Source organism: Entelurus aequoreus, linkage group LG10 (assembly GCF_033978785.1).
Source record: "Entelurus aequoreus isolate RoL-2023_Sb linkage group LG10, RoL_Eaeq_v1.1, whole genome shotgun sequence".
NCBI lineage: Eukaryota > Metazoa > Chordata > Actinopteri > Syngnathiformes > Syngnathidae > Entelurus > Entelurus aequoreus.
The window spans coordinates 29,054,861-29,081,540 of NC_084740.1; the positions used below are offsets into that span (position 1 = coordinate 29,054,861).

The 26,680-nt window shown below is 38.1% G+C and overlaps 1 protein-coding gene and 1 long non-coding RNA gene across 2 annotated transcripts in view; one reads left to right on the top strand and one right to left on the bottom strand.

Annotated features, from left to right (window-relative positions):
• LOC133658445 (uncharacterized) overlaps window positions 1-26,680 on the top strand; it is a 383,871-nt gene that overhangs the window by 302,919 nt on the left and 54,272 nt on the right. The window lies entirely within an intron of this gene.
• kirrel3b (kirre like nephrin family adhesion molecule 3b) overlaps window positions 1-26,680 on the bottom strand; it is a 439,076-nt gene that overhangs the window by 37,552 nt on the left and 374,844 nt on the right. Inside the window, 4 exon segments of the mRNA XM_062060501.1 lie at window positions 9,568-9,694; window positions 12,526-12,572; window positions 12,575-12,652; window positions 12,735-12,883. Of these exon segments, the coding sequence (XP_061916485.1) occupies window positions 9,568-9,694; window positions 12,526-12,572; window positions 12,575-12,652; window positions 12,735-12,883 (401 nt within the window).

Here is a 26,680-nt window from a genome sequence, read left to right on the forward strand (position 1 = left end):
GATCTATTCTATGGATCCCACTTGCAAATGAGAGGCATAATTAGCCTTATCTCCCTGACTCAGGTCCAAAGAATGTATCAGTGCTGAGAGCCAAACAGATAGTGGGCCGCACTGCACTACATCAGCAGGGAGGTCATCAAAGTATGAGGTAGCAAATTGTCATTTAATTCATCCGGAGGAGGCGTCAATCCGGTTACGCAACTTTGTCGTGGGTGTCAAAAGGCCAGCGCTTACATTTCTCTGCATAACTGCTGCAAAATAAAAAAGCTTGACATTTTTTCAGTCGTGTACAACAGCTTTTGAGCTTTGTTCTGGCGAGATAAGAGCGGGAACAAAGCAGGTACGCAAACATCAGCTTTATGGTGGACACTTTGAGAAGAGACGGGAAAATCCTTTGTAAGGCGATGCTGTCAATGTGGAATATGGGCCTGATCTGACAACATGAGTATGTCTTCATGACTAAAATAGCAACAAGGATGTTTCAAGTGCTGAATGTACTTTTTTTAAGTCAATGGTAATTACTTAATATTGCCAACTGGAAGCAATGTTGCGTACATTACTGCCATTGAATAATATTGTTTTACATTATGAGTTGTGGTAACCATTAATTGTGCAACAAGGGCTGACAATGTTGGCACACATTTTTATAGTCTGTAAAAAGTAAATCATAAGTAAATTCAACCTGAAAAAAACCTTATGTGCACTTTTTTTATTTTTAATACTCTGATTGTTCAAAATTCAACATCAAAACTTAAATTTTGAGTTTCAAAGTTTATCTTTTCATGTACAAAACTTTTGGACATACATAATTTAGTTTCAGGATTGTATGTACACTACCGTTCAAAAGTTTGGGGTCACATTGAAATGTCCTTATTTTTGAAGGAAAAGCACTGTACTTTTCAATGAAGATAACTTTAAACTAGTCTTAACTTTAAAGAAATACACTCTATACATTGCTAATGTGGTAAATCACTATTCTAGCTGCAAATGTCTTTTTTTTGGTGCAATATCTACATAGGTGTATAGAGGCCCATTTCCAGCAACTATCACTACAGTGTTCTAATGGTACAATGTGTTTGCTCATTGGCTCAGAAGGCTAATTGATGATTAGAAAACCCTTGTGCAATCATGTTCACACATCTGAAAACAGTTTAGCTCGTTACAGAAGCTACAAAACTGACCTTCCTTTGAGCAGATTGAGTTTCTGGAGCATCACATTTGTGGGGTCAATTAAACGCTCAAAATGGCCAGAAAAAGAGAACTTTCATCTGAAACTCGACAGTCTATTCTTGTTCTTAGAAATGAAGGCTATTCTACAAAAGTGTTTGGGTGACCCCAAACTTTTGAACGGTAGTGTATGTTTTAAATTACATTTTAATACATGTAATGTATACAAACAAAATTCATATTTTATGTTGTGTCCCCTCCCAGTAATATATATATATACACGTATACCCAGTACAGGCCAAAAGTTTGGACACACCTTCTCCTCAGTGTTTTCATTATTTTCATGACTATTTACATTGTAGATTGTCACTAAAGACATCAAAACTATGAATGAACACATGTGGAGTTATGTACTTAACAAAAAAAGGTGAAATAACTAAAAACACATTTTGTATTCTAGTTTCTTCAAAATAGCCACCTTTGCTCTGATTACTGATTTGCACACTCTAGGCATTCTCCCGATGAGCTTCAAGCACACCTGTGAAGTGAAAACCATTTCAGATGACTGCCTCTTGAAGCTCATCGAGAGAATGCCAAGAGTGTGCGAAAAAGTAATCAGAGCAAAGGGTGGCTATTTTGAATAAACTGAAATACAAAACATGTTTTCAGTTATTTCACCTTTTTTTTTTACATAACTCCACATGTGTTCAGTCATAGTTTTGATGCCTTCAGTGACAATCTACAATGTAAATAGTCATGAAAATAAAGAAAACGCATTGAATGAGAAAGTGTGTTTAAACTTTTGGCCTGTACTGTGTATTATTATTGTTATTTTATTTTTTTATATATGTATTTTTTTTCCATAACATTGTTTTTTAGTCTTTAAAATGCATCAATTCGCCTTATCTATTTTGTATAAGCCTGATGCTTAGTGAAGTAATCGGGGGGCTTCGCTGTGATTATTGGCTTTCTCTCCTTGGGCCAATGGTCGCTATGCATATGCTCCTTTACCCATAAACATTATTATTATGCACACAAACACTTGTAGATACCGTATAACACATTAAATGCACAAATGTGGCCTTTGTGCACATTGTATCCTTTTCTTCATTACAGATTTCTCTCAGATGGCTGGTAGTAATCTATGCATATATCCATACTGTGCATGCAGTGCATACAGTGTATATTTTGTTTGATATAAATAATCACACGCATGGATGTGCATACACCACGTAACCTCATCTGAGGTGCTGACTAGCAAATTCATTGCGAGCACACGCGAAGAGTAAGCAATATGTATCCATTAGTGACTTAAACACAAACTGCCTCCCCTGCTAGCTGTTTGATTATAATTAAATTACATTCCTCCCCGGGGAAAAGCAGCAATCCTCTTGTCTGCGCGCATCACCACTGGGGGAGACGGCGCGTAGGGGAGAGATAGACAGACGGAATGACACATGCAATTCAAATGAAGCCGTTAAAAGGGCTCCGAGGATCACTGCGGGGAAAACAAACAGTGACGACACATTCGGATGAGCAGCAGAAGCACATCATAACATGGCCTCCAATGGTGTTGCACAGTGCTAGCATGGGGCTGCGAGGTATTGTTTTAAGTCATCGTTAGCGGGGTTATGCAATACCCATGAAACTAGTGGAGATCGGTTTGCTTTCAGTTGAATTTATGATATCAGGTAATATTGTGGCACTGTATGGTGGTGAGAATGTAGGATTTAATTATTGAACCCTCATTCAAAGTTGGTCTGAACAACAAGAACAAATATGTTTCCAATGACAAAAATGGCCTGTTTGAAGCCAGTGAAAATGTAATTTTTTGGGCCCCACCTTTATTCTAAGACCCTGTCTACATTAAACCGGATAACTCATTAAACAAATATTTATTTAGCCTAAGCCCCGTTTCGGCCACACTTAATCATCGTTTATGGTCCCCCTCCTTGGATAATTGTTTACATGGGTAAGTGCGCTGTGTATTTTTTGAATCTCCGGCTCTTAGCTTTGTATGGACTCATAGATCGTTTACAAACTGAGTTCGGAGAGAAAGTGACGCCAGAAAGTCCGCGCCCCACACAGGAAATGACGTCAGAAAGAACGTGCCACAGTCAGTCAGCTTCATTATAGAGCGGTTTCGTAACTCTGAGCTAAATATGGAGGCGAGTCATCCAGACATGCCCGTGTTTCTCCTTCCATCTGTACAGACGCTTGTAGAAATCACACATGAAAACCTTAAGAGAAAGCGATTGCAGCTATTTGGGATACAACACTTATCAGACGGCAAAATAACTTTCGAATCTCCGGGTCAGCTGTGATTCTGCTTACCGAAAAACGTTGTCCATTTTCGAAGGAGAGTCAACGAGAATGCTGGCTACCGTGGATGTGATAAAAAAAGGTAGCATGTGCTTTGTATTACCTGGCCGTCGAGGGAAGACTACGGAAAACGACGAATGCTTTTGGACTGGCAAATCAGACTGTATCAGTTATTGTCCGCCATGTATGTCGCAGACTCAACGTCTAGGTCCAGAGTATATAAAGTCACCAAAAATGAATGGACAATGAAAGTGAAGGCAAAAGAGTGAGGAGTGTCCTGACCAGATATCTAGATCCCTAGATTGACCGATGTAAAAATGGTATTTATCACATTGTTTACTTTCACATGTTCATTAAAGATTTGATTAATTCATGATGGCTCAGGTGTGATTCACTACAACAGGGCCCCACAGTTCATTGGATTCCAGTTAATTGAAATACCATAACACTGGATATTGTTCAGATAAGTTACATTTAAGAACTTGCTCCCAAAGCAACACTGGAGGGGACTATGACATGTGCATTGTCCACGCATATATATTAACTTATTAATCAATATGTCAGCAAAAATAGCTTCAACATAAATATGCTGGGATTACTGTAGCACAAGAGGTAAATAGCATCCATTGTCCTTAAGGCAGGTAGAACAACACAAACACACAGTTAGACACAATAGACAATATGGAAACAATAGACAATAACACAACAGGTACAAATATTCAGAGTTTTAAAGGAAAGAGTCCAAGGTGAGGTTCATCTATGGGACCATGACTGATTTGACTTCAACCATTTTTTAAGGGCCCCTTTAAATGTTACGTGCTCCGGTAAAATATTCCATAATGTTGTGCCTCTAATAGACGGTACCATTTGGCCCAATTTAGTCTTTGAATGCTTAGGTCTCGCCTGGTTGGTGCTCCGGTTCTGACTCCATTGTTGTTGTTTTTACATACAAAATCCTATCAAGGGTGGAGGAGCAGGTCCATTTAGAACTTTAAAAATGAGGGAAGCGTCTAGAAACTTTCGACTTACTTACAATGCTACAATAATGATAAAGCAAGGGCTTCCTGTCTAGAGTTTTAAGTGTTTTCTTAAACAGAGACTTGAGTGGCTTCAAGTTAAAGTTAAAGTACCAATGATTGTCACACACACACTAGGTGTGGTGAAATGTGTCCTCTGCATTTGACCCATCCCCTTGGTCACCCCCTGGGAGGTGAGGGGAGCAGTGGGCAGCGGCAGTTGTACAAATGATTGGAAACTCAAGACAGCCATGACATTATGTTCTTCAAAAGTGCATGTAAACTTTTGACCACAACTGTATATACTGTATCTGTGGCTTGTAGTCCGGTGGAGCTAATATATGGAAACATTTTTTTCTTCTGAAATTTAGTGGGTGTGGCGCTTTAGAGTCCGGAAAATACGGCACATCCGTTTTTGGGGAGCTGTCATGTTTGTCATTAGGGACAAATGAGTGCGGATATTTAAAGGACTTATTTAAGGTTTTTGAAGAAGATGCTGAGTTCACAGGGAGTTTGGAGGTCCTCACTCTCAACCACAATGACAGGGCAATGACCATATGCACACAAGCACTTTATTTACGCTTCCACAAGCCGAGCAATCCAATTCTCCTCTAGCACTAACTAAAAATGACTTGGAATTCCTCATGTGGTTTGGAAAAAAACAATGTCAATTATTCAAGGAGAAAAAAATGAATGTCAAATGCCAATTGATGCGAGAAAGGTAAATGCAACAGAGGACAAAAGAGAAAGACATCCAAATCTCGCTTGAGCGAACAACATAAAAATGATCTGCTGCCTGTTATGTAGTTCCCGAGCATTCTCGGAGTTGTTAAAATCCTAATTAAAACAATCCATATCTGCTTTCTTTTCATCGTGTATTCTGTTTACTTATTGCGGCTATAGAAAGGCAAGCAGGCAAGCACGTTCCAATGACGTGAAAACAATGGAATTAGTCATGACTTTGCCCGACGCATCTTCTGCAACGACATTCATCGCGGTTCATGGAAAGTCCTGGTTTTGATCCGGCGCTAGAGGGGGAATCGTGTGGTATCCCGTTCCTTCTGATATGCAAAGTTAACGTCTGCGTGTTGAAAAGGAAACTCTTTACACACCACGCTTTCTTCTTGATGTTTTTTTTCATCCCTCAAATCAGCACACGCTTGCTTACAGGCAAACTCTTTTGTTAGCTTTCAAAATGGTCCATTGTCAACGTTAAGTATACATCATGTTGCCTGAAAATAAAAAAAACCTCTCTTGTTCTTATCATGGCATATTTGTATTATATTCCTGCTTTTGCATGGACACCTAAGGGCGTCGTCACACTAGGCAACCCGTGCAATCACACCCAAAATAACATCTCCTTGTGGGAATATGTTGCTAATGAGGTCATTTATTTGAGGGTTGCCAGGTCTCACACCAGGGCTAATAATCATTAATGAGTTACTGGGATGGAAAGAGATGCTTCCTGGTGACTCATGCAGATTATACAAGGTGTGAGCACTTCTTGGTAAAGGTCTGTGGTACATTTACTGCAGATCAGAAAAGACCTAAATGTAATTAAACATATGTGGGGTGACTTGGTGGTACACTCAGAATTATACACAGTAGTTATTGAGGGGTGTCCCGATCAGATTTAAGTCTGATTGATTTTATTTCATACCTTTTCTAACAGTGCAGCATGTATGATTTGTTTAGATCGGTGTCCAACATCGGTATCAGAAAGGAAAACGTTGTATTTGGCCACCCCTAGTAATTGTATAATTTATATATACAACTTTTGGTTTTTAATATAAATATATAATATTTATTATATTCATTATTTAATATGTATTATATTTATTAATGTATCATATTTTATTAATATCAATGTAACATCAAATAATAATAAAAAATATAACATTATTATAATATTTATTATAGTATAGTAGTGTTGTCCCGATACCAATATTATTTTGATACTTTTCGGTACTTTTCTAAATAAAGGGGATCACAAAAAAATTGCATTATTGGCTTTATTTTAACACAAAATCTTAGGGTACATAAAACATATGTTTCTTATTGCAAGTGTGTCTTTAATAAAATAGTGAACATACTAGACAACTTGTCTTTTATTAATAAGTAAGCAAACAAAGGCTCCTAATTTAGCTGCTGACATATGCAGTAACATATTGTGTCATTTATCATTTTATTATTTTGTCAACATTATTAAGGACAAGTGGTAAATTAATTATTAATCTACTTGTTCATTTACTGTTAATATCTGCTTACTTTCACTTTCAACATGTTCTATCTGCACTTCTGTTAAAATGTAATAATCATTTATTCTTCTGTTTGATACTTTACATTAGTAATTTTGATGATACCACAAATTTGGGTATCAATCCGATACCAAGTAGTTACAGGATCATACATTAGTCATATTCAAAGTCCTCATGTGTCCAGGGACATATTTCCTGAGTTTATAAACATATTATAAATTAAAAAAAACAAAAGGAGATGTTGTGATGCCAAAAAATATCGACGTAATCATAGTAGTATCGACTAGATACACTACTGATGTTTGGTGTAGATCCACCAATGCGTTTGTTTACATGTTACAGGCGGACCGGTACTTTTCAGAGGCGGTATAGTACCGAAAATGATTCATTAGTATCCCGGTACTATACTAATACCGGTATACCTTACAACCCTATAGTGTAGTATTGTATTATAGTATTTTGAACAAACACGTCTCATATGTCCCACAGTATTGGTAGCATGCTTATAGTAAGCATTACTAGGAACACGTCATTTAACACGTTATGTTTGTCCACGCGTATCTCTGACAGTGTGTGTCTCTCCAAAAAGTGTTTGAAAAAACAAATACAAATTACAAAACCAGTGAAGTAGGCATGTTGTGTAAATCGTAAATACAAACAGAATACAATGATTTGCAAATCCTTTTCAACCTATATGCAATTGAATAGACTGCAAAGACAGTATATTTAATGTTGCAACTGAGAAAGTTTTTTTTTTGTGTGCAAATAATCATTAACTTAAAATGTAATGGCAGCAACACATTGCAAAAAAGTTGGCACTGTGTTACATGGCCTTTCATTTTAACAACACACAGTAAACGTTTGGGAACTGAGGAGAAGCTTTTCAGGTGGAATTAGTTCCCATTCTTGCTTGATGTACAGCTTAAGTTGTTCAACAGTCCGGGGGACTCCATTGTCGTATTTGACACTTAATAATGCGCCACACATTTTCAATGGGAGACAGGTCTGGACTACAGGCAGGCCAGTATAGTACTCGCACTCTTTTACTACGAAGCCACACTGTTGTAACACGTGCAGCATGTGGCTTGGCATTGCCTTGCTGAAATAAACAGGGGCGTCCATGAAAAAGACGTTGCTTGGATGGCAACATATGTTGTTCCAAAACCTGTATGTACCTTTCAGCATTAATGGTGCATTCACAGATGTGTAAGTTATCCATGTCTTGGGTACTAATACACCCCCATACCATCACAGATGCTGGCTTTTCAACTTTGCCCCTATACCAGTCCGGATGGTTCTTTTCCTCTTTGATCCGGAGGACACGATGTCCACTGTTTCCAAAAACAATTTTAAATGTGGACTCTTCAGACCACAGGAGACTTTTCCACTTTGCATCAGTCCATCTTCGGTAAGCTTGGGCCCAACAAAGCCGGCTGCGTTTCTGGGTGTTGTTGATAAATGGCTTTCGCTTTACATAGTAGAGTTTTAACTTGCACTTACAGATGTAGCGACAAACTGTAGATACTGACAGTGGTTTTCCGAAGTGTTCCTGAGCCCATGTGGTGATATCCTTTACACACTTAAGTCGCTTTTTGATGGATCGAAGGTCACGGGCATTACATTTTGCTTTTCAGCCTTGCCGCTTACGCACAGTGATTTCTCCAGATTCTCTGAAACTTTTGATGATATTACAGACCATAGATGGTGAAATCCGTAAATTCCTTGCAATAGCTCGTTGAGAAATGTTGTTCTTAAACGGTTCGACAATTTGTTCACAAAGAGGTGACACTCGCCCCATCCTTGTTTGTGAATGACTGCGCATTTCATGGAAGCTACTTTTATACCCAATCATGGCACCCACCTGTTCCAAATTTGCCTATTCACCTGTGGGATGTTCCAAATAAGTGTTTGATGAGCATTCCTCAACTTTCTCAGTCTTTTTTGCCACTTGTGTCAGCTTTTTAGAAACATGTTGCAGGCATCAAATTTTAAATGAGCTAATATTTGCAAAAAATAACAACGTTCACCAATTCGAATGTTAAGTATCTTGTATTTGCAGTCTATTCAATTGAATATACGTTGAAAAGGATTTGCAAATCATTGTATTTTGTTTTTATTTACGATTTACACGAGGTGCCAACTTCAATGGTTTTGGGTTTTGTATATTTGTTAACTATTAATTTAATTTGCAGGTGTTGTTTCAGATGGCGGATGACCATTATGAAACAACACACTGTCAGTGCAGTGTCAATACGGCCAGTGACTGTGCCATACACTCACAAAGGCGTCATTTACCTATCACTACTATTCACCTATTCATGTACAGCTCCCACATATGTAGCAAACTGGTGGGATCTTTGACAGGATTTTTTTTTTTACAAAGCTGCATTAAGTGGTGGAAGTATACACGGGGTGGACTCATCTCGCTATCGACGGGTCAGTGGTGTTATATCACCAAGAAAGCGTCAAAATGGCGATGCCCCTACACAACAACCACACATTCTCATTTTTGTTGTGATGGACATGTACAGTTGGAAGGGGATGCATATGACCCCATTCGTCGCGGTTTACCTGACACCTGAAATGTGATATATTGGGGGGTTGTGCGATCCACTTTAGCCGCCAGACAGCAGTAGAGTGTTGAATATCTTAAAATGTCAGTTTCCATGTAGAGTGGCGCTTTCCATCATTTCAGCAGACTGCATTGTCAAAATGATTTACCCCCTTTTCCTCTCTCACAAGATCCATCCTGGAATGGGGCCATATGAATCCCTTCACTACTGGATGAACAAAAAAAATCTTACCGTTGACAGTGAGAGAAACTTCTTTCTCTCCGGCGCCGACTCTCTGGACCACGGCCCGGCAAACATATTTCCCAGCATCCTCCTGCCGCACGGATTTCAGTGTCAGGAGGTTCTCGTTGCTGAGAACCTGCGATGAGACGAAATATAAATAAAATGCAATGTCAATACATGAGGCACTTTGAAATATGAAATAGTGATAAAGCGAAATTACAAATGGGGGGGGTGGATGGCAGCATGATGGCCATTGGACATTATAAAGGGCACCTCTTCTCAATTATTAAAATCCAATTTGGGATCTGAGCTCAATGGAATAAAAAGGGGGGCTTCACGTTGGCCTTACGTAAAAGGAAAGGTGGAATGATCAAATCGACTGAATAAATAGCATGTGGTCATAGACATGGATGAGAATATTGCATACATTTGGAGGAAAGTATGGCTGTCCAGTCACATACAACTTAGAAAACATGAGTGTGTTTTCCTTTTTCTTTGTTTTACAAACACACAAATCAAAGCATTACCACATCACCACATGCACTTTTTAGCTATATTAATGTGGTGTTATGTTATTTCTGTTGTATTGTGCTTAGCTTCTTTTTACACTTGCGGGACAACTAACAGCGTTTAAAATTGAGTCACGTGAGACACATTTGTGATACAAAACTTTGGGAGGGGGAATCAAACAATTGTTTTTCAGAGGGGATCTCTTCCTGGATGTTCTGAACTCCTGTTTGAAAAGGCACTTTGTGTTTCCAGGGCAGGCCCGCAGCATAAACACTCTATGCGGTTGTTTAAGGCCACAACCACTGAGGGGGCCACATGACCTTGACTGGGCTTTTGTAAAGATTATATATATTTTGTCTTTCATTTAAATCCGTCAGTTATAAAAGATGACATCATAAAAGTTAAGATGAAATACATTTTGATGTCAAAGTTCAATATTAAGGTTGTTTGCTAAATTGGCATTTATATTCAGTACCAACATTTTGGACCAAGGATAAAGTGATAGAAGAAAGGTAAATTATGATAAATATATTTGTGGCAGGATTAGACAAAATTATGTATAAATTTCACTTTTGCATCCAATTGTACATACTGTATTTTTCAGACTATAAGCTGCTACTTTTTTTTCCTACGCTTAGAGCCCTGCAGCTTATAAAACAATGCGGCTAATTTATGGAATTGCATTCGCTAACGACCATTATTTTTTGTATTGACAAATAGTTTTCTTAAAAAGGTGTGTTAGCCTGTGCTATGGCGCCATCTTTTGGACGAGTTTGCTTACTGCAGATGCTGTGGGTTGCAGTGAATTTCCTGTTTCGCACCTTGAACCAGAAGTATATCTTGTTGTGTCTATTATTCGTCTATAGCCTTTCTGCTCAAAAGGATTCTTCATTCATCACTCTGTGGAACGTTTGTAAGTTTTACAGTATAAAAAAAAAAATCATATTTACGAAAATGTCCCATTGATTGTTTTCATGCATATTTGTAGGTGCTATTGTAATGTAATCAAGCTAGCGTTGTTAGCATTAGTGAATACGCTAACACGTTTACAAATTTCTATGTTAGCATTATTTACTTACTATGGCATTCTTTTTGTATTGTTTCAGTTTCGTAAATTCACCAACACATCACTTCATATTAATTTAGTCTGTTTATCTGATAGGAGAGCTAGCTTCCGCAGCTAGTGGGTCCATGACGATGACTTCTGTTTTGTTTGATCAGCCGTTTTGCTGCCGTGTGACAGGCACTTTTTGGAAATAACTTAGGTATGTAAACACAAATTACAAAACCTTTCGTACCGGTATATATCTGCGATTAACTGTCCGGTGCGATTAATATGTAAAAATATGTATTTATTCTAAAATTTGGTGGGTGCGGCTCAAATTCCGGTGCGCTCAATAGCCCGTAACGTACAGTAATTGTAGTGCCTTCAAGAAACCCTGATCATTGATTGCTTTCATGCATATCTGTAGGTGCTATCGTAATGTAATCAAGCTAGCGTCGTTAGCATTAGTGAAAACACTAATACGTTAACAAGTGTCTGTGTTAGTATTATTTACTTACTATGGCATTATTTTTGTATCATTTCCGTTTTGTAAATTCACCAAAACGTCACTGTGTAGTTATTTAGTCTGTTTACATAGGAGAGCTAGCTTCCGCAGCTAATGGGTCCATGACGATGACTTCTGTTTTGTTTGATCAGCCGTTTTGCTGCTGTGTGACAGGCACTTTTTGGAAATAACTTAATTATCTAAATAAAAATTACTAAATCTTTCGTACTGGGAAATATATCTGCGATTAACCGTCCTGTGCGATTGATAAAAATATTTGTTTATTCTAAAATTAGTGGGTGCGGCTTAAATTCCAGTGCCAGTAAATGCACTTATAATACAAATCATAATAACAGTGATGTATTATTAGGTTTATTCTTATCCACTAATGGTACTTATGCATGAATAAGCTAATCTCTATATTATACTATGAAGTAGAGGTTCACTTTTTATGTCTTTTCAAAAGCTAGTTTTAACCAAATTAAGTCAATAATTACTTTTTAAGTGTGTGTATACTGAGTGTGTGCATGTTGGGCGGTATGTAAAAAGGTAATATTTAGGGGCCACACAAAACGGGGCCTGCCAATAGCAGTTGTTTGCTTGGTTATGTAGCAGCTGAGATTTTTATTTGTATTTTTTTAATTTTTTTATTTGGATTTATTGGTCCCCGTGGGGAAATTAATTTTCACTGACCGTACATTTAGACAACATCACACATCACGGACAAAAAGACATGAACACCATCTCATTCTTGCCAACTACTGCACTCCATTTCTGACTAAACATGTGATTAATCAACAATTATTCATGCCAAACTAAAAGTGTTATTATTTTTATGATTTAATTAGGGGCCTCACTGATTATGGGCCATAAAGGTTCCACTGTATACATAAATAAATGCACTAACCACTCCAGAGCCTCTCTTCATCCACACTATGGTAAGAGAGGGATTTCAGTCCAAGCACAGTTGAACACGGCATCAGATCCGAGGTCCACCTGCAGCGACTGTGGCTCTGCAGCCATGCGAGGCCCGACTGTTGAGACATAAATCAAGGAAATTCATACACATGCTTTAAAATGATGGTGTTTTTTGCCGGCGGTAATAACAAGGCTCACAGTAGACATCAACATTGCGGCTGACGTTAGTCCTGCCCAGTTGATTGGTCACCTCACAGGAAACAGACTCCGTAAAGAAGGAGTGGTCCACAATCACCTCGTACGTGTCTCCAGAGACCTCCTTTATGATGCTTCCCCCTTTGGCCCACCTGGTGAGAGGATTTGAAGGCAGGGAGGAAAAAAGAAAAAAAAAATATCAGGGATTTAAGGCTTTTTTTTTTTAGCTTTCTTTCTTTGTCTGAATAAATCATCATTCTCTGGGCAGATTTTTTTTTTTTTTACAGCGCTGGCTTCAGCATTTCTTTGTGGCAGCCCTGCATGGTGTGACATAGTCCCTGGCAGCTAGAAGCAGATAGAACATTTTCCATAAAAGCGAGGCAGAGAGTGTATAAGAAAAAAACAACAACTGACGGAGTAGTATGGGTAGCACCCCACTACCACCTGTGAAGATTGGCAGCTAGAGTTAATACGAGTGACAGCTGATGCGAGTCAGTGATGGAGTGAAGCCCATGATATTTTTTTAACTAACTCCACAAGATGGTGGGAGTTGTTTCGTAAGTATCGTAAATGGTCAGCATCTTGCTGCTTTATCTACCAACAGACAGCCGGCTTTATCGAGAGGTGGTGTGGCTCAGATGGTAGAGTGCTAATCTATAAATGCAGTCTTTTAATTCATTATGACTTATAAGTGCAGAAAGAAACACCACCAAAAGCTTCAGCTCTGTCATCCACAAGTTACAGACATTCCCGGTGTATGTTTTACGCTTGAAAAGTGTTGGCCCATCTTTAACACTTATGTTCCAACACGCTTACTCAAGCACATTAAGAACATTTGTGAACTGTTGAGAGTGATCTATACCCTTTTAAGGCCCAAGCTGTTTGTTTACATGCTTTATTTTATTTCTATTTGCTATTTGGGCTTATTGGACCCTAATTAGAATAAAAACTAAAATCATCTTTTAATATGATGTACTTAGTCCATAAGTACACAAACGTGTACTTCATGTGTAGTGACATTAAAATTTTTATTTTTACACTTTTTTTCCCAAATTCCATTGTATGTTATACCCTTCTGACACCACCAGATAGCAGTATAAATGTCCATATGTCGACATAAGACCCCAATTCAGTAGTGCACACAATTTTGGAAATAAGAGCTAAAAGGTGCTGTCCACGCATGTGGCCACTAAGGCCTTTATAGGATACTGGTATTTTTTTTAAAATGAAAGGATGAGAGATTATCATCACACTTCACCTTCTCGAACGTGTAAATGCTGTCTCTTTGCTGGGTCAGCGTTGCAAATGAAAATCTGTTTTGAACCTGGATAAAAAAAGGTTGCATACATTTTTTAAAAACGTAACCATAACCTCAGGTGGGTAGAGTACCCAAAAATTGTACTCAAGTAAGGGTATCGTTACTTGAGACTATGACTCAAGTAAAAGTAAAAAGTAGTCATAAAAATAATTATTTGAGTAAGAGTAAGTAAGTATTCTGTGAAAAAAAACTAAAGTATTGAGTAAGTTGTGAGTAACTGGATTAATTTAGTAACTATTTTGTAATGATATTGATGTGAGGGTGTGCGTGTAAAACTGTAAAAATCATATACAGTACAATGCACTGCAACATGTTTTCTCTAGTTGGAAGTGGAATTTTTATAGGCTGAAATGTAAACATTTCTACAGACACAGATGACAGCACATGATATACAGTCACAATCAAAAGTTTACATACACTTGTAAAGAACATGATGTCATGGCTGTCTTGAGATTCCAATATTTTTTTTTTGTTATAGAGTGATTGGAGCACATACTTGTTGGTCACAAAAAAACACTCATGAAGTTTGGTTCTTTTATGAATTTATTATGGGTCTACTGAAAATGTGAGCAAATCTGCTGGGTCAAAAGTATACATACAACAATGTTAATATTTGGTTACATGTCCCTTGGCAAGTTTCACTGCAATAAGGCACTTTTGGTAGCCATCCACAAATTGAGCTGTTTGGCCACAATACCCAGCAATATGTTTGGAGAAGAAAAGGTGAGGCCTTTAATCCCAGGAACAACATTCCTACCGTCAAGCATGGTGGTGGTAGTATTATGCGCTGGGCCTGTTTTGCTGCCAATGGAACCGGTGCTTTACAAAGAGTAAATGGGACAATGAAAAAGGAGGATTACCTCCAAATTATTCAGGACAACCTAAAATCATCAGCCCGGAGGTTGGGTCTTGGGTTGGGTGTTCCAACAGGACAATTACCCCAAACACACGTCAAAAGTGGTAAAGGAATGGCTAAATCAGGCTAGAAATAAAGTTTTAGAATGGCCTTCCCAAAGTCCTGACTTAAACGTGTGGACAATGATGAAGAAACAAGTCCCATGTCAGAAAACCAACAAATTTAGCTGAACTGCACCAATTTTGTCAAGAGGAGTGGTCGAAAATTCAACCAGAAGCTTGTGGATGGCTACCAAAAGCGCCTTATTGCAGTGGAACTTGCCAAAGGACATGTAACCAAATATTAACATTGCTGTATGTATACTTTTGACCCAGCAGATTTGGTCAAATGTTCAGTAGACCCATAATAAATTCATAAAAGAACCAAACTTCAGGAATGTTTTTTGTGACCAACAAGTATGTGCTCCAATCACTCTATCACAACAAAAATAAGAGTTGTAGAAATTATTGGAAAATCAAGACAGCCATGACATGATGTCCTTCACAAGTGTATGTAAACTTTTGACCACGACTGTAAATGTTATTTTTGCTAGTTTGAAAGTAATCCTTGGAGATTTGTGCTGCCTTGTCTGACGTCATGTCAGAAGCAGCACTAATAGTCTGATTTGTCAAATAATTCAGTTTCTTCTTTTTTTACATCTTTACGTTGTAGTTTCCAATCTTCATCTTTAGGTACGTACACTAGGGGGCAATTGTAGTAATTTCAGCTTGTTTATCAGTGTGGAAATGTAAATACAGTGGAATAAGATAATGCTACATGCTAGTAAGCTAGCGCTAGTAACTTTCAAGCTCTGGATCTAACATATAAGTACAACTTTCCACTGCTATTTGGTGTTGTTGGTAATGTTTTAATGTATTTAACATTTTTACCAAATCTTTTTTCTGGACATTACCACAATAATATCCTAGCTTGGCCTTAATACCATGATATCGTACCTTGAGATTTTGATGGCGTTACATCCTTATTGTATTTCACATTGTTTTCTATAATTATTCTTTATAAAAATGTGTTTTGTGTTCATATTTTTGAGTGTCTGGAACGGATTTATTGAATTTACAAAAATTGCTTCAGTTGTACGATTCAGTCTTCGACTTTTTGTAATAGAAGATCAAAAACTGAGGTACTACTGTTTATATGAGTAGGCAAATATCAGAAATAAATGTGTAATAGCACTGTAGTATTTACCGTATGAGAGAAAATGGCTTTGACTTTAAAGAGAATAGTTGCATTAACAGGGAATACACAATTTAGGGTTATATTCGTCATGCTTTTGAACTCGACTATTGCTAAAAAAAAAATTAACAATGAATTGTGTTTCATCCTGCACAATGGACTTACTGTGCATTAACGCCGGCATGATGCAGTAGATGCGAGCAGTAACAAAGACACTGGTATCATTTTTTAATAAACTACCAGTACTAAGAGGCACAGAGACTTCACGGAATAGAGAACTCAATTGTTTTCCATGACTAAACTGGGCCCATGCTTGATTGAAATGCTATCATTTATATAAGAAAATATTACTCATTCAATCACCAAGCAAAGTGGAGCAGAATTTTAATTGGACTTCACAGGATTTTGTATTGTTTATTTTGATACAATTTTCTTTTAGGCAGTTGCACATCTCTTAGGTGTATTGTTTATTTTTTTGCCAATATTAGTACTAACTTGTCTTTTTCACCCCCCCCCCCCCCCCCCCAGTCTTGCCTAACTCTAATAATGTTGTGTGTGTATCATGGATGACGAAACATACATGCTTTGAAGGTGTAACTACACGTGCAATTAATAGAAAATATTTGCAAATGGAAGAATCATGTCAAGAGATAATCAACTGTTGATTCACAGCGCATGGCTGAAATATGTATCATCTTACTGACGTTTATGCAAAACTGCTGATTAAAATAATTATAAGGATACAATTTCATGCGAGGAAATAATGATCCTGATAAGGAGGTTGATGGAAATAATTGGCGATGACAGCCACGCCACAAATTACTGTGAGTGGAAAGTCTGACATTTTCTTGTGGAAAGTGCAAATATCGAATAATTCAAAGATCTTAAAAATATAAGAAAATGATGAGTAAAAATTGCAATATTTGGATCAATTGACAGCTGTCTAAATCATGAATTTATTGTACAATGTTAAATAAAATCTAGGAATAAACACCCCTTAATCAGCTATTTTATAAAGATCAGCACTGTAATATACCGTCTATAAGCCTTAAACCCTCCGGTTTATACAATGCTACTGCTAATTTATAGATTTTTCTGTTTTATGGGCTTCACATGCCACCAATAATTGTAGCCTTGTCCAATTAGACCAAAGAAATTGCGGAACAGGTCACGGTGGACCAAATAAATTGTTCACTTTAAATCAAACAAGCTCACACAATCAATCAGTCAGCCATTTAGCGCGTTGTGGACTCACCCTCGTCGTATGGCAAAAACAACAAATTGCACACAACACAGCCCCAAAGCTGAAGACAATCAAACCGGTTGTTAAAAGAAAAAACAGCCGCCGTAAAGAACGGAAATCAACCAATGGGCCACAAAAAGCCGGATTGCGCACGAGTAGGAAAAGGACAAAGACTCAAAGACTTTTCCGGTTGGCTACTTACTGTATTCTTTTGTTAAATTTGTGAATGAACACAAGTGCTATGTGTACATAGCAAAAATTTCAATGTGTACACCTGCAACTAATAAATATAAAATGTGTACAGATATTGACCGTGTGACAAAATACAATTAGTCCAAAAAATAGGCGGGTGCGGCTTACATTTAGGAGTGCTCTATAGTACGGAAATCATGGTAGATAACATCTTATCATGTGTCCCACTTGACAAATTCATTATATTCCACTGATAGTATGGTTACCGGGATTACTGTATTGTTTTAGAGCAGGAACCAAATTGATATTTAGGTGGGGCACCTTGAGGATCTGTAACTGTAAAATGTCTAGCAGCAATTGTGATTTGCTCTATTTAGACTGTTTGCATTTGTGATGAAGCTGGGTGTAACGGCCTGTTAACGATGGAAAACTCCAGTGGTTTCAGACAGGAAGTGTAGAGACCTGTCAGAAGAGAATACATAGTTTTTTACCATAGCGGGGAGTCATATTTGCAAAAAAAGGGATGTCTTGCAGAAGTGGGGTCAGTTCAAATCAATTTAGCACAACAAGGCCTTGGAATCCCAGCCAGCCTAATAATCTAGAGCAGGGCATGCAAATAAAGGAGCTTGTGTTGACGCTTTGGTGCACAGTTGTACGCCGCAGACATGGGACCTGATTTTCTTTGTTTACGACTCTCTCCGGTCTCCAGCGGCTTCTTGTTTACGTCTGTAAAAAAAGCCCCTGTGTCTTCATCAGAGGTGTGTTGAGTTGGATGCATCCCAGTTAGCTGTGCTACACATAAAAATGAAGATATTCCCACCTTGCCTGCTTTTGCCTTTCACACTTGTTAATTATTCATATTTTATCGGCATCCCTTTTAACCTGTGTGAAGTTGGCCCCGCTTATAATTGCAAATACAGTGCATCTGGAAAGCTTCACTTTTCTCACATTTTGTTATGTTACAGCCTTATTCCAAAATGTAATACATTCATTTTTGTCTCTAAAAGTCCACACACTATACCCCATAATGACAATGTGAGGATTATTTTTTTGGAGATTTTTACAAATGTATTAAAAATACATAACTAAGAAATAACATATACATAAGTATTCACAGCCTTTGCCATGAAGCTCAAAAGTGAGATCAGGTGCATCTTGTTTTAACTGAACATCCTTGAGCTGTTCCTACAGCTTAATTGGAGTCCAGCTGTGGTGAATTCAGTTGGTTGGACATGATTTAGAAAGGCACACACCCATCTACAGTATATGTAAGGTCCCACATTTGACATTTGGCAAAGCACGAACCAAGAATGAAGTCGAAGGAATTGTCTGTAGACATTTGACACAGGATTATTTTGAGTCACACATATCTGGGCAAGGGTACAGGAAAATATCTGCTGCCTCGAAAGTCCCACTGAGCACAATGGCCTCAATCATCCGTAAATGGAAGACGTTTGGAACCAGCAGGTCTTTTTCTAGATCTGGCTGGTCGTCTAAACTGAGTGATCGATGGAGAAAGGCCCTAGCCAGGGAGGTGACCAAGAACCCGATGGTCACTCTGTTAGAGCTACATCATTCTTCTGTGGAGAGAGCAGAACCTTCCAGATGGACAACCATCCCTGCAGCAAACCACCAATCAGGCCTGTATGGTATAGTGGCCAGACGGAAGCCATTTCTTTGTAAAACGATTGCCAAAATGCACCTGAAAGACTCTCAGACCAGAAACAAAATTATCTGGGCTGATTAGAGAAAAAATGAAGTCTTTGGCTTTAATGCCAGACATCATGTTTGGAGGAAACCAGGCACTGCTCATCACCAGGCCAATACCATCCCTACAGTCAAGCATGGTGGTGGCAGTATCATGATGTGGGGATGTTTTTCAACGGCAGGAACTGGGAGACTGGTCAGGATAGAGGGATAGATGAATGCAGCAATGTACAGAGACATCATGGATGAAAACTTGCCTTGGAGCGCTCTTGAACCCGGATTAGGGCGACGGTGCATCTTTTAGCAGGACAACGCCACTAAGCACACAGTTATTCTAAAATAAATTTTTTGACTATTGACATCATCCAGCCCCCCACCCTGTCAACATCTCATCAAACTTGTCCCACTTGTTTATACTAAATTTGTGCCACAACATGTTTTTTTGTCTATTAGGGTTTTTATGTTATTAACGTGTTATTACTCAAAACCAGCCCCCATAATATAAAAACTATCATAGTTAGACATAAACATAGCACAAATGAATGCGACAAGATTGGGGACATTTTGACAAGGTCGGGGAGAAAAAAGGTGGGTTGCTGGCTAGTTATGAATAACAAAAACGTTAATAACATGGGATGGGTATGAATAATAACACAAATAACACAAACTGAAAGTTAATACAAAAACCATAACAAACAAAACATTTTTCAGCACAAACATAACAGAGATTTTGACAAGATGTTGGGGCTTGATTTCACCACTAGTCAGAAAATGCGGTTTAGAATAATTTAAAAACCATAGCGGCACAGTACAAATGTAGCACAAACAAATGGCAGTGCTGTTTTATTATTTGCAATGATAAGGGGGGCCAACTTTACACAGATTCCATTCACCTGTTCCCTTGCAACGTCTGGTTGGACTGAACCCGTGTTATTTTGTTGAACGGTCAAGTAGAAATTAACAAGATGTATTAAAACTGGTCACAGGTAAATTTTACAGTGTTGGTCTAAATTTTGCAAGTTGCTTTGATAAGTCAGTCAATGTCGCAAACGATAGATTTTCTAAACGATCCTCCGCAAGAATGAGCTTCGATAAATAATTATTCTCCCTTCATATAGGAAAAGGGCAAAGAAAGCAGAGAAGTTCAATGAGTCCATCAGTCCATGAATTTGGGGGTTTGTCCGAAATAGAAAGTAATGAAGACCGAGATGTTGAGTTGCTCCATGGTTCGATGGGTTCATTTTGAAAAAAGATGTGTATCTAAACATTCCACTTTAAGCTAGTGATATTGATACCGCTGATACCAGAGTTTGCCTTATTCTTGATTCTCAAATCAAAATATCGACACGTTTGATACTTTAGTTATTTGAGACAATGTATAATCTTAACAGGAGTACAGTGTAAAATAACAAAACACAATTGGGGGGACCTACTTTTTATACCACCTAAGTACATAATGCGCAAGCAAGAATATTACTGGCAATTAAAATGAGTAACTCAATATTATAAAACATGGCAGTAAAAACACATACTTAGAGCACATTGTCAAATTACTGTTCCGTTTTAATTCATTTTGACTTAAAACAGTAATAATTACAATATATAAAGAAATACCACCGAAGGCTTCCTTATTGTCCATTGTCTGCTCTGTTGTCCACAAGCTGCAGACATTCTCTGCGTAAGTTTTACGCTTGAAAAAGTGGATGTCCATCTTTTTGTGAATTGTTGAGAGCAATTTATAGCGCTAATTGTTGTTGGTAAATTAACATACAGTATCTGACATGTAAATGCCAGGTCAGCATTGCAAATGAAAATATGTTCTTGGATAAATAGACATTAAATAAATATATAAATACAGGTAAACCAGGAAGTGAGCTAAATGTATGTATATCACATTAACCAGACGGCTTATTGCCTTGAACAGGAACCGCAAGTAGGTCTGAGCTATGCCGAGGATGACAATTGTGTGGTTTGATCAATAAAGAGTTGAAATATTGTTAGCTCTTGTGGTTCCTGCTTCAACTGTACAAGAAAGCGTCGCCAAGAGACTGAGCGAAGAGCGAAAATGACGCTGATTGGCCAACATGTGAGGCGAACTTGCAGCCTTTAGACAAAGTTGAAAGTTCACGGGATTGGTTATATTTGCACAACTTTGCACAACTTCGACATTGCAAAGTGTTGTCCCTTGAGAGGATATACTGTGGTAAAGACGCTTGCTGAAATGTGCAAGACGTACTGACTTGTAAGGTACTAAGACTAGAGTTTTAATTTTGAGAAAAGCTGGATTGATTGATGTGACTGCCATGCTCGTCACCACGTTATGTGACTACTGTAGCCACTGTCTGGGCCCCTCGTTTCAAGTGTCCGTTGAAGTGGAGGACAGCAAAGTGGTGCAGTGCACAGTGGGAATGGATGGCTCTCCCGGGGATGGAAAAGAGGCCATTCATCTAAGAACTACTCTGTCCTTGTGCTTTATCTGATCTGGGGTAGACAGAGTGTATTAGCACTGAATAATAGCCCCACACTGCTTGATCAGCTTCCTGCCCTCTTCCCGTAATGCTCTCCAGAGGGTGCGTTTGTGGGTGAGGGCTCTCTCAGGCGGGCTTTAAGAGCGCCCCAAAATCCCCAGTCTGCCATCCACCTCCAAACGGCAATGGTGCGTTGAATGGCGAAGTGCTTATATAAACTGCAGATAAATCTAAACGGGAGGCGATGAAATAGGAGCGCTATCTGTGTGAGTAACCTTGAAGTATCAAAAGTCAGTGGTCTGTCTGGATAATGGTGAATCTTACTGCCTTAGTCACAAAAATCCAGACAGCACAGGGAATTGATAGAGACGGAGGTGGCAACACCTGTTATCTGTTTTTTCAAAACTAAAATCATAAGAAAAAGTAACAAATGTCCAAAGCGCTGCAGCAGATGCCAGTGTGAGTGACATGCCAAGTTCAACTTAAATGTTATATATTTTTTTAAATTAGCATATTTTTAATCTGCTGTAGGATCTACTGAACCGAGCCACGTTTTTATAAACCACCGCCCTGAGCGGTGGGTGACTTGACATCCTGCAAAGTCATGCAGTCTGACTTAAAGGTCAGTTTAGGTGAAACCTGTACACAGTTCAGTTGAATTCGCATGTCAATTAAGTAATTATGAATATGTTTCATTGAATTGGCTGCGCCTCATAGGAAGGTAAATTGGAATTACAGGAAGTTGAATTGAATTATCTGCAATTGAGAGAAATTTGAACTTAAACATTCCATTTATTTTTAAATACTTAAAGTTAAAGGGGAACTGCACTTTGCCAATCGTTTACAATCATTATGAAAGACATAACAGATACATTTTTTTAATGCATTCTAACTATTAAATAAATGTAAATAAAAGTCTGCTTACAGCCGAGCCAATGGGAGCTCCACTATTACGCCCATAACATCCAATAAATAACAATTTAAAAAGCACCAACAATACTCAATATACATTTCCTGACTTGAATATTAACCAAATATTAGTGATATTGTTATTGTAAGCGCTAATACAGACACTATTTATAGCGGCGCCTTGATCACTTCCTGTGTGCCTAGGTTTACATCGAATGTTCTGCTATTTTCACGTTTCCTTGCTCCCTGTAAGTTTATTCTAGATCATAAATCATGCCTCTCACCTGAAAAGTAGATGGCTGAGGATATAATCTGACAAGCTGGGACACTTTGACAGCCATTTAGGACCTGGAACTGGCGAGAACAACCCCGTTTCTTCGATAGGATTATGAGACAATTTTCATCTAGACGTTAATATATGAACATCCCAGCAGTCGGCATTCTAATGACAGCAGACTTTATACAGTAAGTGATGTGTTATTAGGTTTGTGAGCAGAAATCAGTGATGGAAAATTAAAAATGCAAACAATGTGATGCGTCTTTTAAATTATTGAGACATGTATGCTTAAAATTATAAAAATATGTAAATATTAAATTTTATTATACATGTGCCAGTTACTACATTACATATATACATATATATTACATCATGTATATAAAACCCTAGTGGAGGTGTTTGGATGTTTTTTTAGGCTCTCTGTAGGCAGCATTTAATTGCTCCCATAGGCTTTATTGTAAGAATACTTTTGATCGCATTTATATAATATTTAGAAAGCATTAAAAAAAAAACCCATCTGTCGTCATATCTTTCATAATGATTATGAACATTCCAAAAAAAAGGTGCAGTTCCCCTTTAAGAAATTAAGAAATATATTAAATATTTCTTTCCACCATTTTAATTTACAAGTCAATTTCAAAAAATTATCCGTTTTTTAGAGTTTTCTTTTATTCTTAATTGAGTATTTAAAATATTTTTTGTTATTAAAATATAATGTGTACATAAGGGTTATAGTGACATTTTTGTGAAAAATGTATGAAAATACTGTAAATAGGGCTGCAACTAATAATATATTATTCGATGAGAACAAAGCTTTGAAAAATGTATACAAATGGAGTGAATACTATGAATACGCTAACGGTGTTGTGTGGGTGGCAAACAGTAGAGATGTTTTATGGTTTAATTAATACACACATTTACAGTACAATTTCAAGGTTGGAGTGTATTTATTAGGATATAAGAATGATGATTATGGCAGGTAGAACAAGGATTATTTATTTAAACTATTTTTCCTAAAATATGCATTAAACTATGAAGTTTAAAAAAAAAAAAAAAGTAATCCAATTACCCAATTAATCAAACTTACCAATCGATAGATTACTTTATTATTAGCATAATCTAAAACTGCAAGATTGTAGAATACACCAAAGTTATAATTTGAAAATTAAATTTTACTTCCTTCAATTTGAACTGGAATTGCCATTTTACTTCCTGTTTGAAATTAAATTGAAATTAAGACCTAGATTTGATTAATACAAAAAGTAGTAATTACAGTCAGTAAAAAGCTCACGACTTGTCGACCATACGCTGTATTAGTGTTTAGGGGTGTTCTGATAGAACCTTTTCACTTACATACGATAGCGATATTGGAGTCTTGAGTATCGATAACAATATTAACCCGATACAATATCAGCACAAATCCCCGTACATATTTTTATTATTTTGTCATGTGGAATGTTAGAAAAAGGTTTGATCGAGTAAAACTACTCAGAACAATTAAGAAAAACACCAACCTTGAGACAGATTTATGCTTTTGAAGTGGTGTGTTAATGTGTTTTGGCAACACCTAGTGGTCACAATAATTGTCGACACATTTCTTACTGGATACTTTTGAATATGATTCTGCCTTGGAGACGTTATATTCGTAAGTAATATGTAACTATAATTATTTGATACTTGTTTATATTGACAAACGTCCTGTTTTAGTTTGCAATATTGTTCAATTAAGGACACTTACAATATGTTGTATGTCTAGCTTGTGTGCTTAGCTGTTGTGTAGCTGCTCTTGTTAGACGCCTATCATGTTTACCTTTTGTAAATGACTTTATAAAACGTCTGTGTTTATTGGAGGACATTTAGATGTTAACTGGCTGCCGAGCTTTGCACAGGTAAACACACTGTAAGGCTTCTTAAATCTGAGTTTATATCGGCCATTTTACATGCAAGCCGATATCAGACCAATATCAATATTGGATCGGCACAACCCTACTCGCGTCAGCAAAATTTACAGTTCCTTTCCAGCTTTAAGAGCGCTATTTGAATCTGTCGCAGCCAAAGAAGAGAAACATATTCCACGGTTACTTTACTTTTGAGAGAACAGGCGCTCAAACGGTTGCTTTTAAATTGTTCTGTCCTGTTTTTATGACGTCATGAAGGAAAACTCCCTGATTCCACCTATAACTGCCTGTGGAGGGCCACATTGGAAGAAATAAAGAAAAAAGGCTTTGCTACACATCCTAAAATAAAGCTCTGCCAACTCTCCATCAGTCAGCTACAAACGGGTGAGCTGACTTCTTTAGCCAATAGGCTAACCTGGCATGTCGTTGCTGTTGAAATGTGACTGTGATGTTAGCTCATATCGCCACAGTGTGCTACACTGGACTGGTTAGGATACCAACTGCAAGAGAGTCTGCTCCAGTAGGAAGGGGATCCATATGGCCCCATTTGTCGCGGTTTACCTAACATATGAAACGTGACAAATTGGGGACAGTGGGGGTAGGGTGCACTATCCATTTTAGCCGTCAGATGGCAGTAGAGTGTTAAAGGCCTACTGAAATGAAATGTTCTTATTTAAACGGGGATAGCAGATCCATTCTATGTGTCATACTTGATCATTTCGCGATATTGCCATATTTTTGCTGAAAGGATTTAGTAGAGAACATCGACGATAAAGTTCGCAACTTTTGGTCGCTGATAAAAAAAGCCTTGCCTGCACTGGAAGTAGCGTGACGTCGCAGGTTGAAGGGCTTCTCACATTTCCCCATTGTTTACACCAGCAGCGAGAGCGTTTCGGACCGAGAAAGCGACGATTACCCCATTAATTTGAGCGAGGATGAAAGATTTGTGGATGAGGAACGTGAGAGTGAAGGACTAGAGTGCAGTGCAGGACGTATCTTTTTTCGCTCTGACCGTAACTTAGGTACAAGGGCTCATTGGATTCCACACTCTCTCCTTTTTCTATTGTGGATCACGGATTTATATTTTAAACCACCTCGGATACTATGTCCTCTTGAAAATGAGAGTCGAGAACGCGAAATGGACATTCACAGTGACTTTTATCTCCACGACAATACATCGGCGAAGCACTTTAGCTACGGAGTTAACGTGATAGCATCGGGCTTAACTGCAGATAGAAACAAAAGAAATAAACCCCTGACCGGAAGGATAGACAGAAAATCAACAATACTATTAAACCATGGACCTGTAACTACACGGTTAATGCTTTCCAGCCTGGCGAAGCTTAACAATGCTGTTGCTAACGACGCCATTGAAGCTAACTTAGCTACGGGACCTCACAGAGCTATGATAAAAACATTAGCTCTCCACCTACGCCAGCCAGCCCTCATCTGCTCATCAACACCCGTGCTCACCTGCGTTCCAGCGATCGACGGAGCGACGAAGGACTTCACCCGATCATCGATGCGGTCGGCGGCTAGCGTCTGATAGCGCGTCTGCTATCCAAGTCAAAGTCCTCCTGGTTGTGTTGCTGCAGCCAGCCGCTAATACACCGATCCCACCTACAGCTTTCTTCTTTGCAGTCTTCATTGTTCATTAAACAAATTGCAAAAGATTCACCAACACAGATGTCCAGAATACTGTGGAATTTTGCGATGAAAACCGAGCTTTTTGTATTGGATACAATGGTGTCCCAATACTTCCGTTTCAACCATTGACGTCACGCGCATACGTCATCATACATAGACGTTTTCAACCGGAAGTTTCGCGGGAAATTTAAAATTGCACTT